Genomic DNA, 18,042 nt, shown 5'->3' on the forward strand with positions numbered 1-18,042 from the left:
AGCACACACAGACACAGCAGGTTTTTCTGCTGCTGCTCTCCACTGCATGGGGCTGCCTGGCTCAATATTTCACCCAGGAGCCATGGAAACACAGGCTCTCCCAATGAGCACAAGGGAAAGCTGCAGCTCGGCTGTGGGTGCTCGATATGGAAGTGGAGCTAGCTGCAGCACCAAGAAAACCAAGCAGCCTTCTGGTTAACATTCAGGCTCACTGAGAACACCCTGTACCATCCCCTCTGAAGTCTGTCCCCACCCCTCCTGAGAACCATGTTTATCCCATAAACACTGCCAAGGGAATTAACACCCAAATAAGCAAAGCCACAGCACAAAGACACCCCTGGAGAACATCACCTCTACAACCTTGCCACAACAAAGCACTCGGAGTGTCAGCCCCACTGTGTGCTTTGCTAAATGGGGGCTGCAAGTTGCATTATGAATTATTAAAGCACTCAGCAAATGACAGCACAGAGGCCCCACAGAACGTGTGGGCTGGGTGTGAGGCTGGGAATGGAGCCCCCCAGGAGGGGAAGCAGCTCCCAGCCCCCATTAAATCAAACTCCCCGTGAAGCTGTGCTAACACAGGGTGAGCCAGCATCCCACCAGCCAGGGAATGCAAAATATCCTGACATAGGATATTGCAAACAACTAGGGCTATGCTGACGCTTGCTTCTTGCCTTTACATTATCACAGCAGACACACACATCTGTGCATCACAGCTCTCACCACAGAGGTGCCTGCCAGCACCAAAACCCAGCACCCAGCCCTGACAGCCAATGTTTAAATGCAGCTATAGATGCACAGGAGGATACAGCACAGCATCTCTGGTGTCCAGCCCCCTGTGCCAGAGCCTTCTCTCTCACACAGCATCAGGCATCCTCACCACCCCTCAAACAGGGTTTATTTCAAGGTCAATCTGTAGAACTAAAAAGAAATTTAAGAAGAAAACAGCCTGCACAGAGCTTTGTTTATAGCTCAGCCCTGTCTCACTTCTGAACAACCTCAGGGCATGCAGAAATAAAGCAGAACCTTCATGTAACTAGAAATCATGGAAAATAAACAATCTGGGGGAAAGCACAGCCCCCACCAAGTGGGTCACAATCCCACCAGCCTCCTAGGTTATGTCCCCATGTGTGACCCATGGATGTCATTGGGTATTTCCCACCCAATCAGTCCTTTCCTTGGTGGAAGAAGTCCCTTGCTGCTTGGAAAAGAGTTGGATTTTAACCTGGAAGCCCCCATACAGCTCCTTTACCAGCACTCCCACCTCCTGCACCCTCCCCAGCTGATGGCCAACAAGCCATGCTGGGGATGATGCTCCCCCAAGAACATCTTCCAGAGCCCATTTTGGTTGTCCCTCTGGTTTGCATTACCCCACCTGCTCTGCACTGTCCACGTGTGACACTGAAGGGGTGAAGACATGCAAGAGGTTGGCCCCACAGCAGAAACACCAAACCTCCCACTGCTGAGTGGCAAAAGGTAAGTGAGGGGGAGAAGAAATGTTCCTGACAGCTTTAAAGTGGTTTGGCATCAGGCCTTTGGAGTGGAAAACCTTTATCTTCATATCAGTTTTGAAATTATCTGTTTTCAATTAGGAAATGTTATACCTGGGCCTCAAAATTGCAAGAATTCCCCCCAGGGGAAGATCTTCCAACTTGGAAGCAGATTTGTGCTGGCTGTGTCTGGGAGAAAGAGAGTTATAAGAACATGGTGGAGAGCTGGGAGCTTCTTTTTTTCATAGAAAAAGTCAGGAACAGCCAATGTGTCACTTTCTGCACTGCATAACTCAGCTGGAGCACTTGGGGCAGCTGCCCTCTCCAGCCCAGGGGAGAGAGGAGCACACAAGGAGGGAGACCAGCACCCAGACCTGCCCTGCAGCTTTTAGCTCCTCTGCAGGCAGAGGAAGAAAAGGGACTGGAGACAGATGACGCTGTTCTGTCACTCTGCAGCTCAGACGTGCAGGGATCAGCCCTGTTCTCTCTGCTTTCTGGTTATATCACACTTGTCTAGTCCTGGAAAAACAAACTATTTGGGGCCTTTGGGCATCACACAACACATGATGACAAGCACAGTGTGTGCCATACAAATGAAATCACATTCCACCCTGTAACAGCACCAGTTTAACATATTTTTAAAATAGATTTATGCCTGTGACAGATGTTCCCCTCACCCAAACTCATTTTCTCAAGGAATCCTTAAAATCTGTTTCTCCTTTTGCATGCAGCAGTGTCAGCATTCAACATGACTTCTACCTCCAAAAGGCTCCTGCTCTCTGTAAGCAGCACACAAAGGGACTGTTTCCAGAGAACAACATTTAGCCTGCAGGTACTTTCTTAAATGGGCTATTTGACCAGCTGTCGTTTTGTGGAAATAACTGCTTGGAATCAGCAGAGCTCAGCTCCTGATTTCCAATTCCACTGCCAGGCACATGCAGTGACTGCAAAACCTTTCTGGAGGGAAACACAAACAGAGGGAGCAGGGCTGATGGGCCAAGAATCTTTTGGGAAGTGATTAACCTCTGGTAGGATCAGGCTTCTCATCATGAGCAAACCTTCCTAAGATGGACAAATTCCATCTTAGCATTGTCTCAACTGCCTAATGCAGGGAGGTACAAGGCAAACATTGCTACAGGATCCACTGGTTTTTGTTCTTGTTACTGCCATAAAAACACCCAACAACCGAAAACCCCCAAAAGTAGACAAAGGAAGCACAATATAAAAGATAATATAAAAGAAAATCAGCAAAAATGAGCTCTCTCTTAGAAAATAGGCTGAGAAAAAAGTTTCCTTTTTGCTTCTCCATCTAATGTCCATGTAATGCAGGAGGATAGAGTCTAAGAAGCTGTAGCAGATTGGAGTCTGTTGTAGCCTTCTTATGGCAGAATAGGGATGTTCAAACAGAAACATGGAAGGGAAGGAGAGATGCCCTCCACCAGCAGGAGACACTGCCCTTTGCCACTGGATGTGCTTAAATCCCATCAGCATTTGTGGCAATTACACAAGCACAAACCAGAGCACAGCAGAGACACTCCCACCTAATTCCAATCCCAGCACAGAGCACAAGCAGGGTCACAGCCACCCTTGCCACTGACGTGTCTGCTGTTGCACACTGCCCATGGTGACAGCAGAGCACAGCCCAGCACTGTAAGGGCACGTGCCCAGGATTAACACAGTGTCTCACCTCTTTACAAACCCATGGGGAATTGGCTTTAAAGAGATTAAATAGGGCCCTTTGGTAAGGTAGGAACCTGGGGTCTTGAAGGAGATTGGGGTCATGCAGATCTTGACCCACACAATGGCTGACCCTGAAATATTACAGGGAGCAACATCTGCTCACAGCAGGCAGCCTTCCGGCCAAAGGCCAGGGATTAGTGCTGCACAGCTCTCAGTTATCTGCATTGCTGACTGCCTCTGGTTAATTAGCAGTTCAGTCGTAGTAGAAACATCACAGCAAAATCCGCTGCCAGGGAGGTACCAGCTTGTAACATGTGCTCTCCAGGTCAGGGACTGTTTGCCCTTCAGCTCCCTATAAAAAACAGACTGTTTTCAGTGATGCCATAAAACCTTAGATGGATACGGTGTTAATTATTTCAAAGTGAAAGGTGGAGCAATTCTGCAGCACTGGTAGCTCAAAGGGACTTTGTATGTGGATGCCTGGGAGGTTCTGGCAAAGCAGCACTGGAGGACATGGGGTGAGGCAGACCCCCAGGCTGTGGCTGGGGGGAGCTCTGTGGGGAGCTTGATCAACAGCAGGGAGTGCAGGGATGGGAAAAGCCAGGCAGCAGGGTGCTGTGCCCTGACATCACTTGACCAAAAACCTGCTCTCTCACAGACCTCATCCAGGTCACCAAATGTCCCTGTCCTCATAACACTGCCAATTAAATGGGATGATAATTGTGTCCTCCATAATTGCAGACATGGCCCTGGGGGAGCTGCCTGTTGCTGCTGCAGTGCCCCTAGCTCAGCTGAGCCAGCTCCCAGAGCAAGGAAAATTATTAGAACCTTACACATTAATAAAAATATTATCACCTCACTCTGCAGAGGAACTATGAACACTCACTGCAAGCCCCATCACGCTGAGCATCTGCTCCAGAAAGCTGGAACACAGCAAGCCATTAAGGCAGTCACTGTCCCTGAGGAAACTCAGACTCTGGCTCTGTATGGTGGACAGATGCCTTTGGGAGGTCTCCCTCCCAGCATTTTAAAAAGAGGTTTCTAAAATGAAAGGCAGAGTGTTTTTCACTGTGATATGGAGGCCTTGCCATATTTTCTGTGTCTTGACCTATATCCCAAATAATATGTTACACTTCAGCTCCAAAGCATGCAACAACCACTCCACTGCTCAGGGATTGCTCATCCAAGCTTGGTGTTGCTCAAGACTCTTTGTACTTATGGGGTTTACACAACACAAGTTTTCAGGAACACAAAAGGTTTTGGAAATGTCAAGCTTTGCTTAGAAAACCCTGTTTTGGAGAGCAATTCCCAATTCCCTCTCTATTTCACATCTACTTTTCCTCTGTGTATATCAGAGACTGTTTAAGCAAAACCCTTCCCAGATCATTAGCTTCTCCTCTCCTCCCCCCCACCCCTGTTTTTTCTCTTGCTGGATAGGGAGATCCTGGCTGAAACAGAGATCATTTCACATCTTGGCATGGGGCTGGCAGCTTCCCTAAACAAACACACCAAACCCCAGATGAGGAGGCACGGGCATAGCAGAGCAAACCTGTCCATCCAGGCAGGGCAGAGCCCAGAACTGGGATTCAGGGGGGCTCAGCTCCCTGTGGGCTTGGCAATCCTCACCACCCATTGCCAGCAACCTGTGGGGGACCCTCAGGACCAGGCACAAACACCCCACAGGCCCCTCCCTGCCAGCAATAAGGCAGAAGGGCTCCATTTTGCAGGGGTTCAGATGCAGGACCTGCCCAAATCCAAGCAAGGATTGGCTGAAACAGAGAAAAGCCAGGGGAGCTGCAAAGAAAAAGCAAGGCAGCTTTTCTGGTGAGCAAACCAGGCTCAGAATTATTACAAAACTACTCTTTCCTGAGCAGTTTTGTGCTGAGGGACGTGGGAGCTGTGGTGGGCGAGCAAAGCAGAGCAGGCTGCAGGAAGGACAGAGCCTGCCCAGAGCCAGCTGCAGACCAGACACGTCCATGCACACACACACCCATCCCTGCAGCCACGAGTGAAACCCAAACATGTTTAGGGTGAGAGGACTGAGAAATATGACCCTGGGATGTGCTCGTGAGAAACAAGCTCAGCCTGATGGGACAAGCATCTTGCCTGGCTTTTCCCTGCAGTTTCTACCAAGGGGCTGGGGAAGAGGAATTAAAGAGCTGTGCATAGAGGGAGAGGAATTTCTTTTAACTAGTCACGTGCTTGAGGACTGCATAACATTCAAAAGGGGTTAACTGGGCCTATTTCAAGGCATTTAAAAATATTTTTAGCCTGCAAGGGCAGCTGACAGCAGTCCTTCAAGTACTGAAAGCTGGAATCTGCCTCTTCATTAGCAGTTGGCCTTGATTTTCCCCCTCTCTTCACAAAAGGGAGAATTAAAGTCTGAAAACATTTGTTTTGGGTTGCACAGAAAGGCCAGCCATCTATAAAGCTCTGCATTTGGTAAACAAGCAAACAAATGGAAAGGAACTGTCAGGCTTGTTGGGGCCTGGCAGACAAGCCTGTGTCACTGGGAAGACACCAGAACACAAGGGATTAATTGCATGGAGGGTGTGCCGGGGTGGTCTCAGGGTGGCAGGAGCAGGGGTGACATACCTGTAGCATTGGAGAGCGCCAGGGACTCCATGGAGCCCCGGGGAGTCTGCTCGGTGGGCGTCAGGTCCTCTGTGAACTTGAGGGCACTGATGGGGTGACGGGTGCGGCACTGTGACGCTGGCATCCCACCCTCCTCTTCCTCTTCGTACTTGGGGACTTTGACACTTCCTCTGGTCTCTGGGAAGCTCTGGTTGGACATGTCACTGTAGCTCTCCTGCGAGCGGAGCCTCCCTGAGTAGTAGTCCTCTCTGCAGTCCTGGATGAAGCTGCCACCGTGGCTCTTCATGGCCAACGAGGAGCTCCTCTTTTGGTTGCTGAAGTGTTTTGCCCATAAATCCGACTGCGAGCCTGGGACCTGGGTGGGGTTATAGGAGGTTCTTATGTTGCACTGGCTGAGAAGCTGCAAGGGGGTTTGAGACTGGCTTTGCTCCATTTTGCCCCCATAGTGATAGAGCTCATCCCGGCTCCTCCACAAGTGGTCCCTGTTGAGGCTGGGTGTCTGGCTGGCCAGGCTCAGCAGATCCATCTGCAGGGACAGCGGGTCCACGTCGGTGGAGAGGCGGTTGGAGGTGACCTGCAGCTGGTTGCAGGGGCTGCGTGCCCCCTCCTCGCCCTTCCCCTTGTTCTTGCCGATCTTGGCGCTGCGGCGCGATTCCTTGGCTCGTGCGCTCTGGAAAGCCGAGTCGGAGGAGTCAGAGCCGTTGGGGTCATCACCAATGCTGCAGGCCCTGGAGCAGAAGATCTGCCCCTGCTTGGGCAGGAAGGGCCGTCCCAGCAGAGACTTCTTGCACTGGGCACAGCAGAAGCAGGTCTCGGTGGCGTGCCAGTGCTGGCCGTCGTACGTCATCTGGCCCTGGTCAATACCTTGAGGGAGAGGATCAGAGTCAGGGTCATCTAGCACTGCACTTAACACCTGCACCAAGGCCAGGCTGGGTGGGTTTCTGAGCAATGTGGTCTAGTGGAAAGTATCCCTGCTGATGGTGGGCAGCTAGAATGGGATGACCTTTAAGGTCCCTTCCAACCCAAACTATGACACTACGATCCCCTAGGAGTGACATGAACTCAGCCTTGATCTTGAGAGCCCTTTTTCAGGATTTCTCCGATGCATGAAGTTAATCCCATTTTTAATTCCTCCCAATTCTAATTCCAGGCCTTTGCTTGGGAGTTACTCAGTGTTGGGAAAGGCAGCAGAACCATGCCTCAAGCTATTTTGTATTAAATGGGGATATTTCCGATCATAAAGCAAAGGAATGCAAGAAGTTCTCCATAAAGTCCTTGAAGTAAAAGCAATATGCTGCTTATTAAAAAAATAAAAAAGCCTGCAGCTAAACCATAATGAGGAATTTGTTCTGCCTTAGTTAAGTATGTAACAGAGCAGATGACAACCCTGTCCCTTGCTGCTACTGTGGTCCCATCCTAACTTTATTTTGGCTTCAAAAGAGCTGGCCCCAGGGGTTGAGCACACATCCTTGCCTTGCACCCAGCCACATTTCCTGGGTTGCTTCACCAGGCCCCACTTGGGTTCAGAAAAAGAATTGACACAGACAGTCTGTCTCCCTCCAGCCAAACCCCTGGGAGCAACATCTGCACAGTGCTCTCAGTCAGAGCCGTGAGCAAAGCTCCAGAGGTTTCAGTTATGACATTTGCACTCTTGTTTAAGCTGCTGCTCCTGGCCAAAGCCCTCGCTGCCCCCGTTCCCTGAGGAGCTGCCATGCACGGTGTGGGCTGGCTGGCACGGCGGGTGCTACGCCACATGTGCACAGCACGTGCCTGCTCACCCGCTGTGGGGCCAAGTGCTGCCAGGTAACTTATAAATGAACACTGTGTTAATGGTCTGTTTTATTCCAAGCTAAATTAGGTTTAGTATAATAGGTTTTTTCCTCTCGTTATAGTGAGCAAAATGCTTTTATACAGATGGGAGTGCTATATTGTGGGTAAAAGAGAGACAAGATGGTGGGTGGGATTTAATCAGCTCCTTTTCCACTGCCCAAAGCCATCTTGCAGAGGAAGCAGTGCAGCCTCCATACTCCATCCTCATCTACCCAACCCAAGCCTTACAAGCCTCATCACATGCTTACCTCTGATTTATGTAGCTTGTTGGCACAGTGCTCTGTTCACTACTATGAGAGACTTGCAGCAAAATGGTTGCAGTCCCTCCTTTGCTAGAAATGTGCAAATATGCACCTAAACCAGACATTTTACCCTGAAAACCTGACAGTCAGCAGTCTCCAGCAGGCCAGCTGGAGTGAAGGACAGCAGATGGGGGAAGCACAAGAGAAGGGACCATGCAAGAAACATTATCAGCTGCTTTTTCACCTTTCTGCAGCTGAGCTTTTGGAAAGGATGTGCTGCAGGTCACAGTAGATGCATCTTCCAAGTGCTTCACTGAAAACCCTGTGTTTTCCCCTCCCTGTGCCATCTGGCTGCCGCACAGCAGGAAAATGTTTGGTTTTTTTTCTTCTGCAGCATATTAAGTATTTGAACAGCTCACCTCCATGGACAAAGGAAGGACTGTCTGCATGCTCACTGCGCTCAGCCAAGTGGCAAAGGGAGCTGGGGAGAGCAGAAAGGGGCTTCCCAGCCCACCCAGCTTGGGGACATCTAGCCCCCTGACTGAAGTGCCTTTTAAATCACTGTTCTAGAAACATAAATTGACCCTGATGCATTATTTCTTTCTCCCTGAGAACATCTATCTGCAAGTTGATTGAAAAAGGCCCAGAAACAATAATGATGCCTAATGAACAAGCATCTTTTCTGACAGTAGCTCATCAAATCATGTGATCCTTTGCCAAGCTTGGATGGGAAAAATCTGAGTCAAAGAGCCATGCTGTTTACAGGAAAATGAGATATAAAGGGAAAAAAATGTGCCAGAGAAATTTTATTATGCCAGAGCAAGCTTTCACTAGCTGCCATTGCTCCTGAAGCTGCCCTCTGATAATCCTCCCCTCTCTGACTACAAAAAGGGATAAACAGCAGTTTAACCAAATAAATCACCATGTCACCTCCTTAGTGGGACAGGAGAGAGGCACAAGCATATTTGGTTGCCCCAGCCATGCACAGTCCTGCCCGCAGCCCCACGGTGCTGTCAAGGACTCAATGCAACAGCTCTGGTCAGCAGCAAGCCCCACGGGCCGTGGCCCAGCGCGTACCGATGTGCTGGGCGCAGGTGTCGCAGTACTCGGCGTACAGGGACTCGAAGCAGCTGCAGCAGTAGGGCCTCCCATCCTTCATGATGTAGCGCTGGCCCCCCAGCACCGTCTCGCACTCGAAGCAGCAGAAATGCTTCATGTGCCAGTGCCGCCCTTCGGCCTCGGTGCACTCGTCGGCAAAAATGATCTGCGGGAAGAAACGCAGGCGTGGAGCAGAGCTGGTGGGAAAAGGGACCCGGGATGCAGACACCAACCTTTGTGTCTCCTGCCCCACATGGCAGCTGGGCCCTCTTCCTGCATGGGAAACTCCCATAGTTTGGTTTGTGGCAGGGGCACCCACCATTTCTTAGGAAAATCCATTAAAATGCAAATTCCTCAGAAGCGTGTTAGTGCCCAGACTACAAAGTGTTAAGGCAGAGCTGCAGTAATGTGCTCGTGAGCTCACCCATCAAACAGAGAGGTCGATCAGGGTAATAAACACACTTATATACAACTTATCGATCTGGTGGACTTCTGAAGAACAGAGCAGCTGCTTACTGGAACACATTTACTCATCTCTGAAACAGGGACCTGACCACAAAGGATGAGCAAAAACACAAGGAAAAGTGGAAGCTCTCTGGAAAGGAAAAAATATGGAGGAACTTTGGCTCCTCATCTTGCTGCTATCCCAGCCTGGATAACTGTAAAGGTGATTGCAGTCATTATACCAGTGGGGAAATTGAGGCACAGAGCACTGTTAAGGATGAGTTGGAGAAGCAGCCATCTAAAATGTCTTCAGCAAATACTTTCTTGCTGTGTCTTCTTCTCATCCCCACCCCATCTCAGCTCCCAAAGCCAAGGGAGCCAGCAGGCCCAGATCTGCTCCCTGGTGCTCTATGCTGGCACAGGCTACACCAAAAGTTTTCCCTTGCAGATCCTCCTACCCCTGAATTACTGTTTCTCACAATTAGTACTTGATGTTTTAGGGGGAAAAAAGCATGCTGAAGAATGAACTGAATGAAAAAATTAAACAAGAATTTGCAGGGATAAAAAATACATTAAAAAAAAATTACCCAGCCTAAGCTACAAAGAAATGGAGCCAGTTGAACGGTTAGGGTTGCCTTTCACTGGTAACATTACAAATTTAATTGGACACATACATCAATGCTCTTTATATTTGAAGTGCATATAGCCTTGGATATTTACTATTACATGCTTACAAGGATGGGATGTGGTAATTTATAGTACACACGGTTTTCCACACTATGGTTTTCATAACTTTAAAAACCAGAGCAATTTCCTTCACCAGCCTTTTAAACAGAGACTGACACTTGAGAAGTGCTCAGAGACAGCTCTGTATGGTTTTCTATCTCAGTTTTGTATTCTATTTGTTCAGCTTCCTATAGCCTGTTAATCGCCTCTCTCAAAGCCTATTTCAGCTCGGTGTGTACTCAGACATGACTGACTTGTAAGAAACACAGCACTCATCCCACCAGGGGCTTCTTCTGGGGCAATGGAGGAGAAGGGAGGATCACCACAGCCAGCTGGGCTAAAATCACAAAGACAGGGGGCTTCTACTGAAAACATTCATGGAAACCAACACTCATGGAAACCCCCCAGCTTCCTGTGTGTAGATGAGGCCCTAACTCCTAACAGTCCTAGGCAGAAGGCAACTAAGAATATTTGAAACCTCAGGAAAAGCTTGCTTGAACCCTTGGCAGAACCAAGCCATCAGTTTGGTGTGTATGCCTCCATGAAAAAGTCAGGGATGGAGGGGAAATGCCACCCAACCCTCCTGTACCACCCCAGCAGGCGGCAGCTCATGGCATGAGCTGTCTCTTACCTCATCACACGCGGCGCAGCGGGGCTTGAGGCACTCGGCGTGGTGCCTGCCACAGTAGATCTTCCCATCCTGGTAGAAGTAGATCAGGTCGACCAGCAGCTCGTTGCAGACACTGCAGATGAAGCAGGGAGGGTGCCAGCAGACGCCGTGTCCCGCTCGTGAGGCGAAGACGGCCATGTCCCCTCCATTGATCTGGCCACCACACTGCCAGAAAAGCCAGGGATTAACGGAGGCGTGTGGGTGACCCCACTGCCACCCATCACCAACAGGATGGTCTCACAATCACTGCCCTGCGCCGCACTGCCAGAAAAGCCAGGGATTAATGGAGGTGTTGAGTGACCCCACTGCCACCCATCACCAACAGGATGGTCTCACAATCACTGCCCTGCACAGTGCCAGGAGCTGAACTGACAACTCCATATCAAATATCCTGAAAGGTGCCCTGACACACTCCAGCACTCACACCTGGCAGGGCCACAGGCAGATGCTTGTTTTGTGATTGTGGAATGGTGTCATTTGGAAGGGACCTGAAGATCATCCAGTTCCAATCCCCATGCCATGGGCAGGGACACCTTCCACCACACCAGGCTCCTCAAAGCCTCATCCAATCTGGCCTGAACACTTTCAGGGATGAAGTAGCTGCAGCTTCCCTAGGCAACCTGTGCCAGTGCCTCAACACCCTCACAGGGAAGGATTTCTTTTTATATCCAATCTAAACATGCCCTCTGTCAGTTTAAAGCCATTCCCTCTATCAGTATATGCCTTTGTAAAAAATCCCTGTTCTGCTCTCATGTAGTCCCTTTAGGTACCAGAAAGGTTTTTAAGGCACCTCAGAACTTCTCTTCTCCAGGATGAACAGCCCCAACTCTCTCAGCCTGACTTCAGAGGAGATGTGTTTCACTGAACTTGGGTGATGCAGGTACCAGTTCATCAGCCACTACCTACCTGCTCACAGATGGCTCCTGTCATGGTTACAGGGAATGGCCGGACATTGCCTCTCCCTAAATTTTCCCTCTTCCTCTGGTTGCTGAAGAGTTTGAGCTCCCTCTTCTCCTCCTCATCCAGTGAGTTGCAATAGCGAACCTAAAAAACACAAGTGATGCTCAGTGCCTGGGGTGTCCCTGGCTCGCTGCCCTGTGAGGCAGGGATGTTCCATGGGCCCTGCAAACCTCTGCCCTTGACTGTGGGGAGGCTGGAGAAACAATGGGCTTCAGATATCTGGGGTTTGGTCACAATTTCAAGAGGTTGAGATGAGAAAAAGATAGGAGGATTGTTGCTCTTTGGGTGCTCAATTTGTAGAAAAGTCTTAAAAGCTGGGTTCTCAGAAACCCAGCCAGAGACCAGCAACTGGATTGATGGGTTTTCCTGCTTTCTCCATCAGCCTCCTGTGGCAGAAGTCTTCATAATATTCCACTGGCATTTCTAGAGCACAGACCCTTTTCTCTGCACAAAAGACAGAGTTCCAGTGACTTGTGAACTATTCTTCCAGCACAGGATCAAGCCTGCTCATTTGCAAAACCTCTGCATTGCAAGGTAATAAGGAAATAAGTAAAATAAAAGGATACAAACAATGAATGATGCAATTTCCCTGAAGCTTATAAAACTCTGAGGTTTTCCTGGCTATTTCCATCCTGCAGGCTTAGCTCTTGGCTGGTTGCATTTCAATGGAGAATACAACTGAAGAGCCAGGGAGGTCAAATGTAGCACCAGTGCCCAATCCACCCTCCGTTACTTGGGAGAGCAGGCTCATGGAGCTGAGCAGGGTTATTCACATGAGCAACCAGCACACCTTGTATGTTAAAAGGAGCAAAACTGAGCATGAAGGGAAACTGGATGCACAATCTGCCAATTTGCAGAAAATACACACAGACCTACAAGTACAACTTGCAGGAAAACAGGCTGCAGTAGCAGCATTCGTGTGTATTTATTACACACAAATTAATTTATTTTTTATGTTCTTTGGCTGTCAGAGGCTGTGGGTTTCCAGCAGCTGCCAGGGAAGCAGGCAGACAGGTTGGGACCCAAGGGTGTACAGGAAGAAGTCCCTTCTTTGTGCCTGGAGCTCCCCCCATGCTGACAGTGCTGTGCCCATGGCACCCAGCCACACGCAGGCGAACTTGTTAAAATCTGACTGAGATCAAACAAGTTACCTGCATGTATTTCCCAGAGTGGCTTCTTCAGAAAGTAGCATGAAAATTTTTTTTTTTTTGTTTACACAGGGAAATTTTGTGGGTTACCAGAAGCCATTTTTCTCACTGGTGAGATCAGGCCGTCTAAGACCAGACCCTTTTTGCTGCCTCACATCATTCCTGTGAGATGTAAGAAGGTTTATTTTGCTCTGACTGGTTTTGACTCAACCTGTGGCCTCGCAGGCTCTCCCAGCTCGTGAGGCTCAGCCCAGAAAGCCCCTCCTTAGCACACTCACTCCCACTCCAAGGTGAGTCGGAAGCAGCACCTGGGAAAAGGCTTTTGCAACTTTGGATCTGTCTCTAGATAATCTCAACAGCATTCCAAGCCACTTTTAACGGGGCTTTGGCTTCCAAGGGCTGAGGAAATGCTTTTATTTCAGACAACTGAAGAAAGACGACTTAAAAAAAATTTAACTTTAGAAACAAACAACTCCCCACCTCCAACAATCAAAGCAGGAAGCAAATACAGCAACTTAAATAGCAACATGACTGAAATTCAAGTATATCCCCCTGAAAAGCAAAAGGAGTTGAGAAAGGAAAGCCACGCTTCCCACAGGCAACCCCAGGAGGAGCGTCCATTCCCCACCCGCAGCCCTGCCATGTCCAAGGACATTTTCTGGATACTGACCTCATTGTCATGTGGTGGCAGCTGGTGAAGAAGTTGCTTTATGCGAGATTTTTCTCCGGGGCTGTTGACATAGGGAACTTTGTCCTCGGGCAGGCAGCTGTAGTACTGGTGCACCTACGGAACAAAAGAGGGGACTGCAGTGGGGTTCCCTGGCCGAGCCCACGCCCCTGTGCCCGGCCAGCAGCCACCCCCTGAGGCAGCAAGCGCTGGGTCTTCCCCAAGATTCTGAGCAGGGAAACACTGCCAGGAGCCGCTTTGGGTTTGTTTTCCTTTGTCCTCCAAGGCAGGGGGGTGGCAGCCCCGGCGAGGTGGGCACGTTACCGTTTGCTCTGTCAGCCTCCATAGCGTGAGCATTGCGCCGGCTGCGGGGATGTGTCGGCACCTGCCTCGGCAGGGAGGTTAAAAAGGCTGCGCCCCAGCAGTCTCCGTGTTGCCGGCTATCTCAGCCTCCACCTCCATCAAACCCCTCCGGGCTTTTTTCTGCAGCAATTTGTGGAAATAAACAGCAGATAAAATCTGTTGGAAGGCTTAGTTTTTCTCTTTCGTCTCAGAGCGTGTAATTAAAATCAGCTATTAAAAAGGCTGAGGAACAGCGTGCCCGACGCTGGGAGCGCAGTGCAGCCCGGAGAGGAAGCACACCCTGAACCCCAGCATCTCTCCTCCGACTGCCACACCTGGGATGTGCACTCAAGGGCCGGGCCAGCACCGGGAGGGGACTCGCTGGCTGAGGATCCGCTCCAGAATGGCCACGGTGACGTTGAACAGCTTGGGAAGAACCAGGAAAGGGTAAAGGTAAGCTCAGCTGGGACTCGGATTCACTGCAGCCCCAGATGTCTCTGGATGCTTGGGCAGAAGCAGAGGGCTGGCTGGCTTCCTTAAATCTGCTCCTGGCTGGAGAGATGCAGGCTGTTCTTCCCAGTGTGCACAGCTTTCTGCCTTTGCCATGGTGGGATTAGCCCCGAGATGCTCCCTCAGCTATCAGCAATTCATTTTGGAGTGGCTGCACTGCCTGCAGCTTTCACAGAGCTTTTTCCAAATAACACTTCATTTGCAATGGTTTCTGATCAGCTTTTTCCCTCACTGTATGCTTTGGACTTTGGCCTAGAAAGCACCACCTGGGCCAGAGAAGCCCCCCCTGCCTGCAGAGCCCCACAGCATCTGCAGATCACAGGGTGCTGTGGGCCACTGGGAGGAGTGGGGACATGGCTGGTCACACAGGGCTGGCTGGCAGGGGAGCTCACCCATGGGCTTGCAGGCTGATGGGGGTGGCTCACACACAGTCATCTTCTACAAAAAGGAATACCCTTTTATTCCAAAATAACTATCCAAATCTAGCTTTATTCAGGAATAATTGCTCTCCATTCATCTCACTCCCTGCTCTCATTCAGAACTACCTGAGAGCAAGAGCTGCTCCAGTGGTTTTCTCAATTTATGGATCCTCCCAAACCGATGTCACTATCCACCTTTCCCCATCATCAGGTTTTCCAGAAAGGGAGATTTTAGCAGATTTCCACACGCAGGTCTGCAGTGCTGATGACAAGGGAACTGCTCATGTTGCAAAGCTGAGGAACATGCTGAGCATATGCCACTGCAAAACCCTAAATTTGTTTTGCTAAGGCACAGCAGAAACAGACCCACCAGCTATGGAAACTGTCAGAGAAAGAATGGCTGTGAAATATTTTGTTATGTTAAAAAGAAAACAAACTACATACATTAGAATACTTACTTTGCATTTATAGAGCATCCTTCATCCAGGAACATCAAAGCACATTAAAAACACTAAAATTCTTATGACATGCTACACAAGGTAGCAAATATACACATTGCAAAGGACTAATTGCGGCATCATGATGTTAAATGAGTTCCCTAAGTTCATGCAGCAAGTTTGCAGTTGAAAATCTCCCCTGCAATGCCCCAGCTGCCACACCAGACCCTTTCCTGGGCTGCCAGGTTCCCACACGCACACACTCCTGTGGCTTCTCCTGCCAAACTCCCCACGTGCAGAGAGGCTGTTCACTGTGCCCTGTGCTCACATTGGTTAGCTTGTGTTTTGATTTCTTGCAATGTTTTGATTTCTTGCAAAAGCAACAAAGCTTTTTTGCCCACCCAGTCCTTGAAGTCGGTGCAGACCATAAATTACTTTTTTTTTTTGAAGAGCTGCCAAATTACTACGGCAACGAGCCCCAAGACGCTCACCCTGGGCAAAAACCAAGGATGGGAGCTCTTCCTTCAGCTGCCTGGGTGCTGCCTTCCCGGAGCACAATCCAGCAGGACGTACGTGCCCAGCTCCGCTCCTGCTTCCGCTGGGAAGTTTTCCATTTACTCCCAGCAGGACTGCAGGAACTGGTTCCCATCACACCAGCAAACATAGCTTGGCAGGGATGGGCAATTTGGTTTGAGAAGCAAAACAAAATAAATACAACAGGCTCCAACCTGTGCTCTGTTGCCTGAAATAACCTGAAAGGGTTTGCTTTGGATCTGCATCAGCTGCAGGGACCTTCTAGAGGAGTGCTCATGGAGAGGATGGAGCAGAGGCAACTGCCAATCCTTGCCCAGTACCTGTGGAACATCTCATGGGGAGAAAATCCCTATGCCTGCCAACAGCTTTCTGCAGTCACCATCCCCTTCTGGGGAAAGTCTTGAACCAAAGGGATGCACAGACCCTTTCACCCAGGACATCATTTCTATCCCAAGAGATCCATCCAGAGGGCAGATGAAGAGCAGGACACTCCTTGCCCAGGCTGACATTAGGCCATGCCTGTGCATGGAGTGTCCTTCTGCTCTCTCTCATCCATGTTCCCTGCTCCCATGGCATGAACCCAGCTCCTTGGATGGGAGACCCAAGACTGGGAGGGGCAGGGTCACAGGCTGCCAGCGTTCCTGCCTCTGTGCCCAGCTGGCTGCTGACAGCATTTCTGACCTGGCATGGGAGCAGCTGGCAGCTGGGCTGGCACAGGTCTGTGTGATGCTCAAAAACAAAGAAGGAAAAGGGAATTCTTAGATCAACCTCGCTTTTCAGGGAAAAAGCCTGCAGAAAGTGTTAACTTCCTGGGCAACTAAAACTGCTCAGTCTGCACTTTGCTTTTGTACAAAAGGTCACTGTTTTATGCTAAAGTAACTCCTCCTCCCTCCAGCTCTGTGTTGCAGCATGCACAAGCCTTGTAGCTGGGAGCCTTGCAGGGCCAGGGCCGGACCCCCCACGTGCCTGCTGATGGCTCCTCACTGCCCTTACAGGCTCTGCCACAGGAGTTCACCCAGATAAGGGTAACAGCGTGGGCAATGACCCCAGAGAGATAACATTTCCTCTTTAAACTATGCAGTATCTGTAACTGTTTTATTATTAAATGCTTCTCTTGTACAACCCAGCAGCTCTGCATCCTCCTATTTCCCCTCACAAGATCTGCTCTGCCTGTGGCTATCCCAACAAGCATCACTAACACACAGGAGTCCCTTGTGGGGCTGGACTAGGTTTCATCCTCAGTTTTCCCACTTGTCCCACTTCACTCTGACTTCTGCTCACATCTGCATGAGAGAAATCCCAAAAGAGACTGGAAAACATCACCCTAAGTTAACATAAAGCTTCACACAACATCTCAAGGTCGCAGGTGCCATGGGCATGGCCTGGCACTGGACACAGGGACAGCTGTGGGTGCTAGGTGCCATGGGACACTGGCAGGCTGGGCAAGCTCCCTCCTGCCCCAGGGAAGTCCCACTTGGACAGGCTCCACGCTACCAGAACCTGGCACAGCAGATTCCCAAGGTGTTATTCTCACCTTCACAAGGAAAATGTCCAAACACCAAGTTTTGCTAACAAAAACTGATATATTTTGGAAATTAACAGCTGCTTGATGCTAAAAGGGAGGAGGGGAAGAGGGGGAGGTAGAAATTTAAAAAGTAACAAACCAGGAGAAAGGAAAGAACATAATGTAAAGACAGGGTAGGAAAAAACCTTTAAACTGGAGCCAACTTTATTCAAAGGCACTGAGAAGAGTAATTACATTAGTTTACAAATGCCTTTGTGCTCTGTGGTCTTCTTAGGTTTGGAGTATGTTTCCAGTTTAACTTTGACAGTTTACAAACCTACCCTGGCGCTGCTAAATAAAGGCAGGACTACAGCTTGTCCTGATGGTCCCAGGGTGACCAAAGACAAAACCCACATGAGCATATCTGTGAGCAAAGCCTTACACCTCCTAGAAGGAAAAGTTTGCAAACATCCTGTAAATTCAAGCTATTGGTGAAGGATCCCTTTGATCAATGAATTAAAGGAGGTGGAGGGGAAATATCATATTTCTTATGCCACAAATTGCTGTTGGGAAGTAGCATTTGGTTGTACTCGCCCTGAGCACAGCACCCCCTCCTAAAGCACCCACCAAACCGGGCTGTTTGGGATGACTGCATGGCTGGGATGGACTACAAAGGAGCTCCCAGTGTCCTGGCACGGGTGCTGACTTGCTCAGCCCTCACAGCTCCAGCTGGGCAATCCTGCCTG

General features: G+C 49.7%; 1 protein-coding gene across 5 annotated transcripts in view; it reads right to left on the bottom strand.

Annotated features, from left to right (window-relative positions):
* Positions 1–18,042, bottom strand: part of PRICKLE2 (prickle planar cell polarity protein 2) — a 109,755-nt gene that overhangs the window by 5,447 nt on the left and 86,266 nt on the right. For all 5 annotated transcript variants that reach the window (XM_039695299.1, XM_039695302.1, XM_039695298.1 and 2 more), the window contains 5 exons: positions 13,554–13,667; positions 11,682–11,819; positions 10,737–10,940; positions 8,915–9,101; positions 5,766–6,629 (listed from right to left, as the gene is read on the bottom strand). In XM_039695299.1, coding sequence (XP_039551233.1) covers positions 5,766–6,629; positions 8,915–9,101; positions 10,737–10,940; positions 11,682–11,819; positions 13,554–13,667 — 1,507 coding nt within the window. The remainder of the gene's footprint in view (positions 1–5,765; positions 6,630–8,914; positions 9,102–10,736; positions 10,941–11,681; positions 11,820–13,553; positions 13,668–18,042) is intronic.

Source organism: Passer montanus, unplaced genomic scaffold, assembly GCF_014805655.1.
Source record: "Passer montanus isolate IOZ18808 unplaced genomic scaffold, ASM1480565v1 scaffold9, whole genome shotgun sequence".
Classification (NCBI taxonomy): Eukaryota; Metazoa; Chordata; class Aves; order Passeriformes; family Passeridae; genus Passer; species Passer montanus.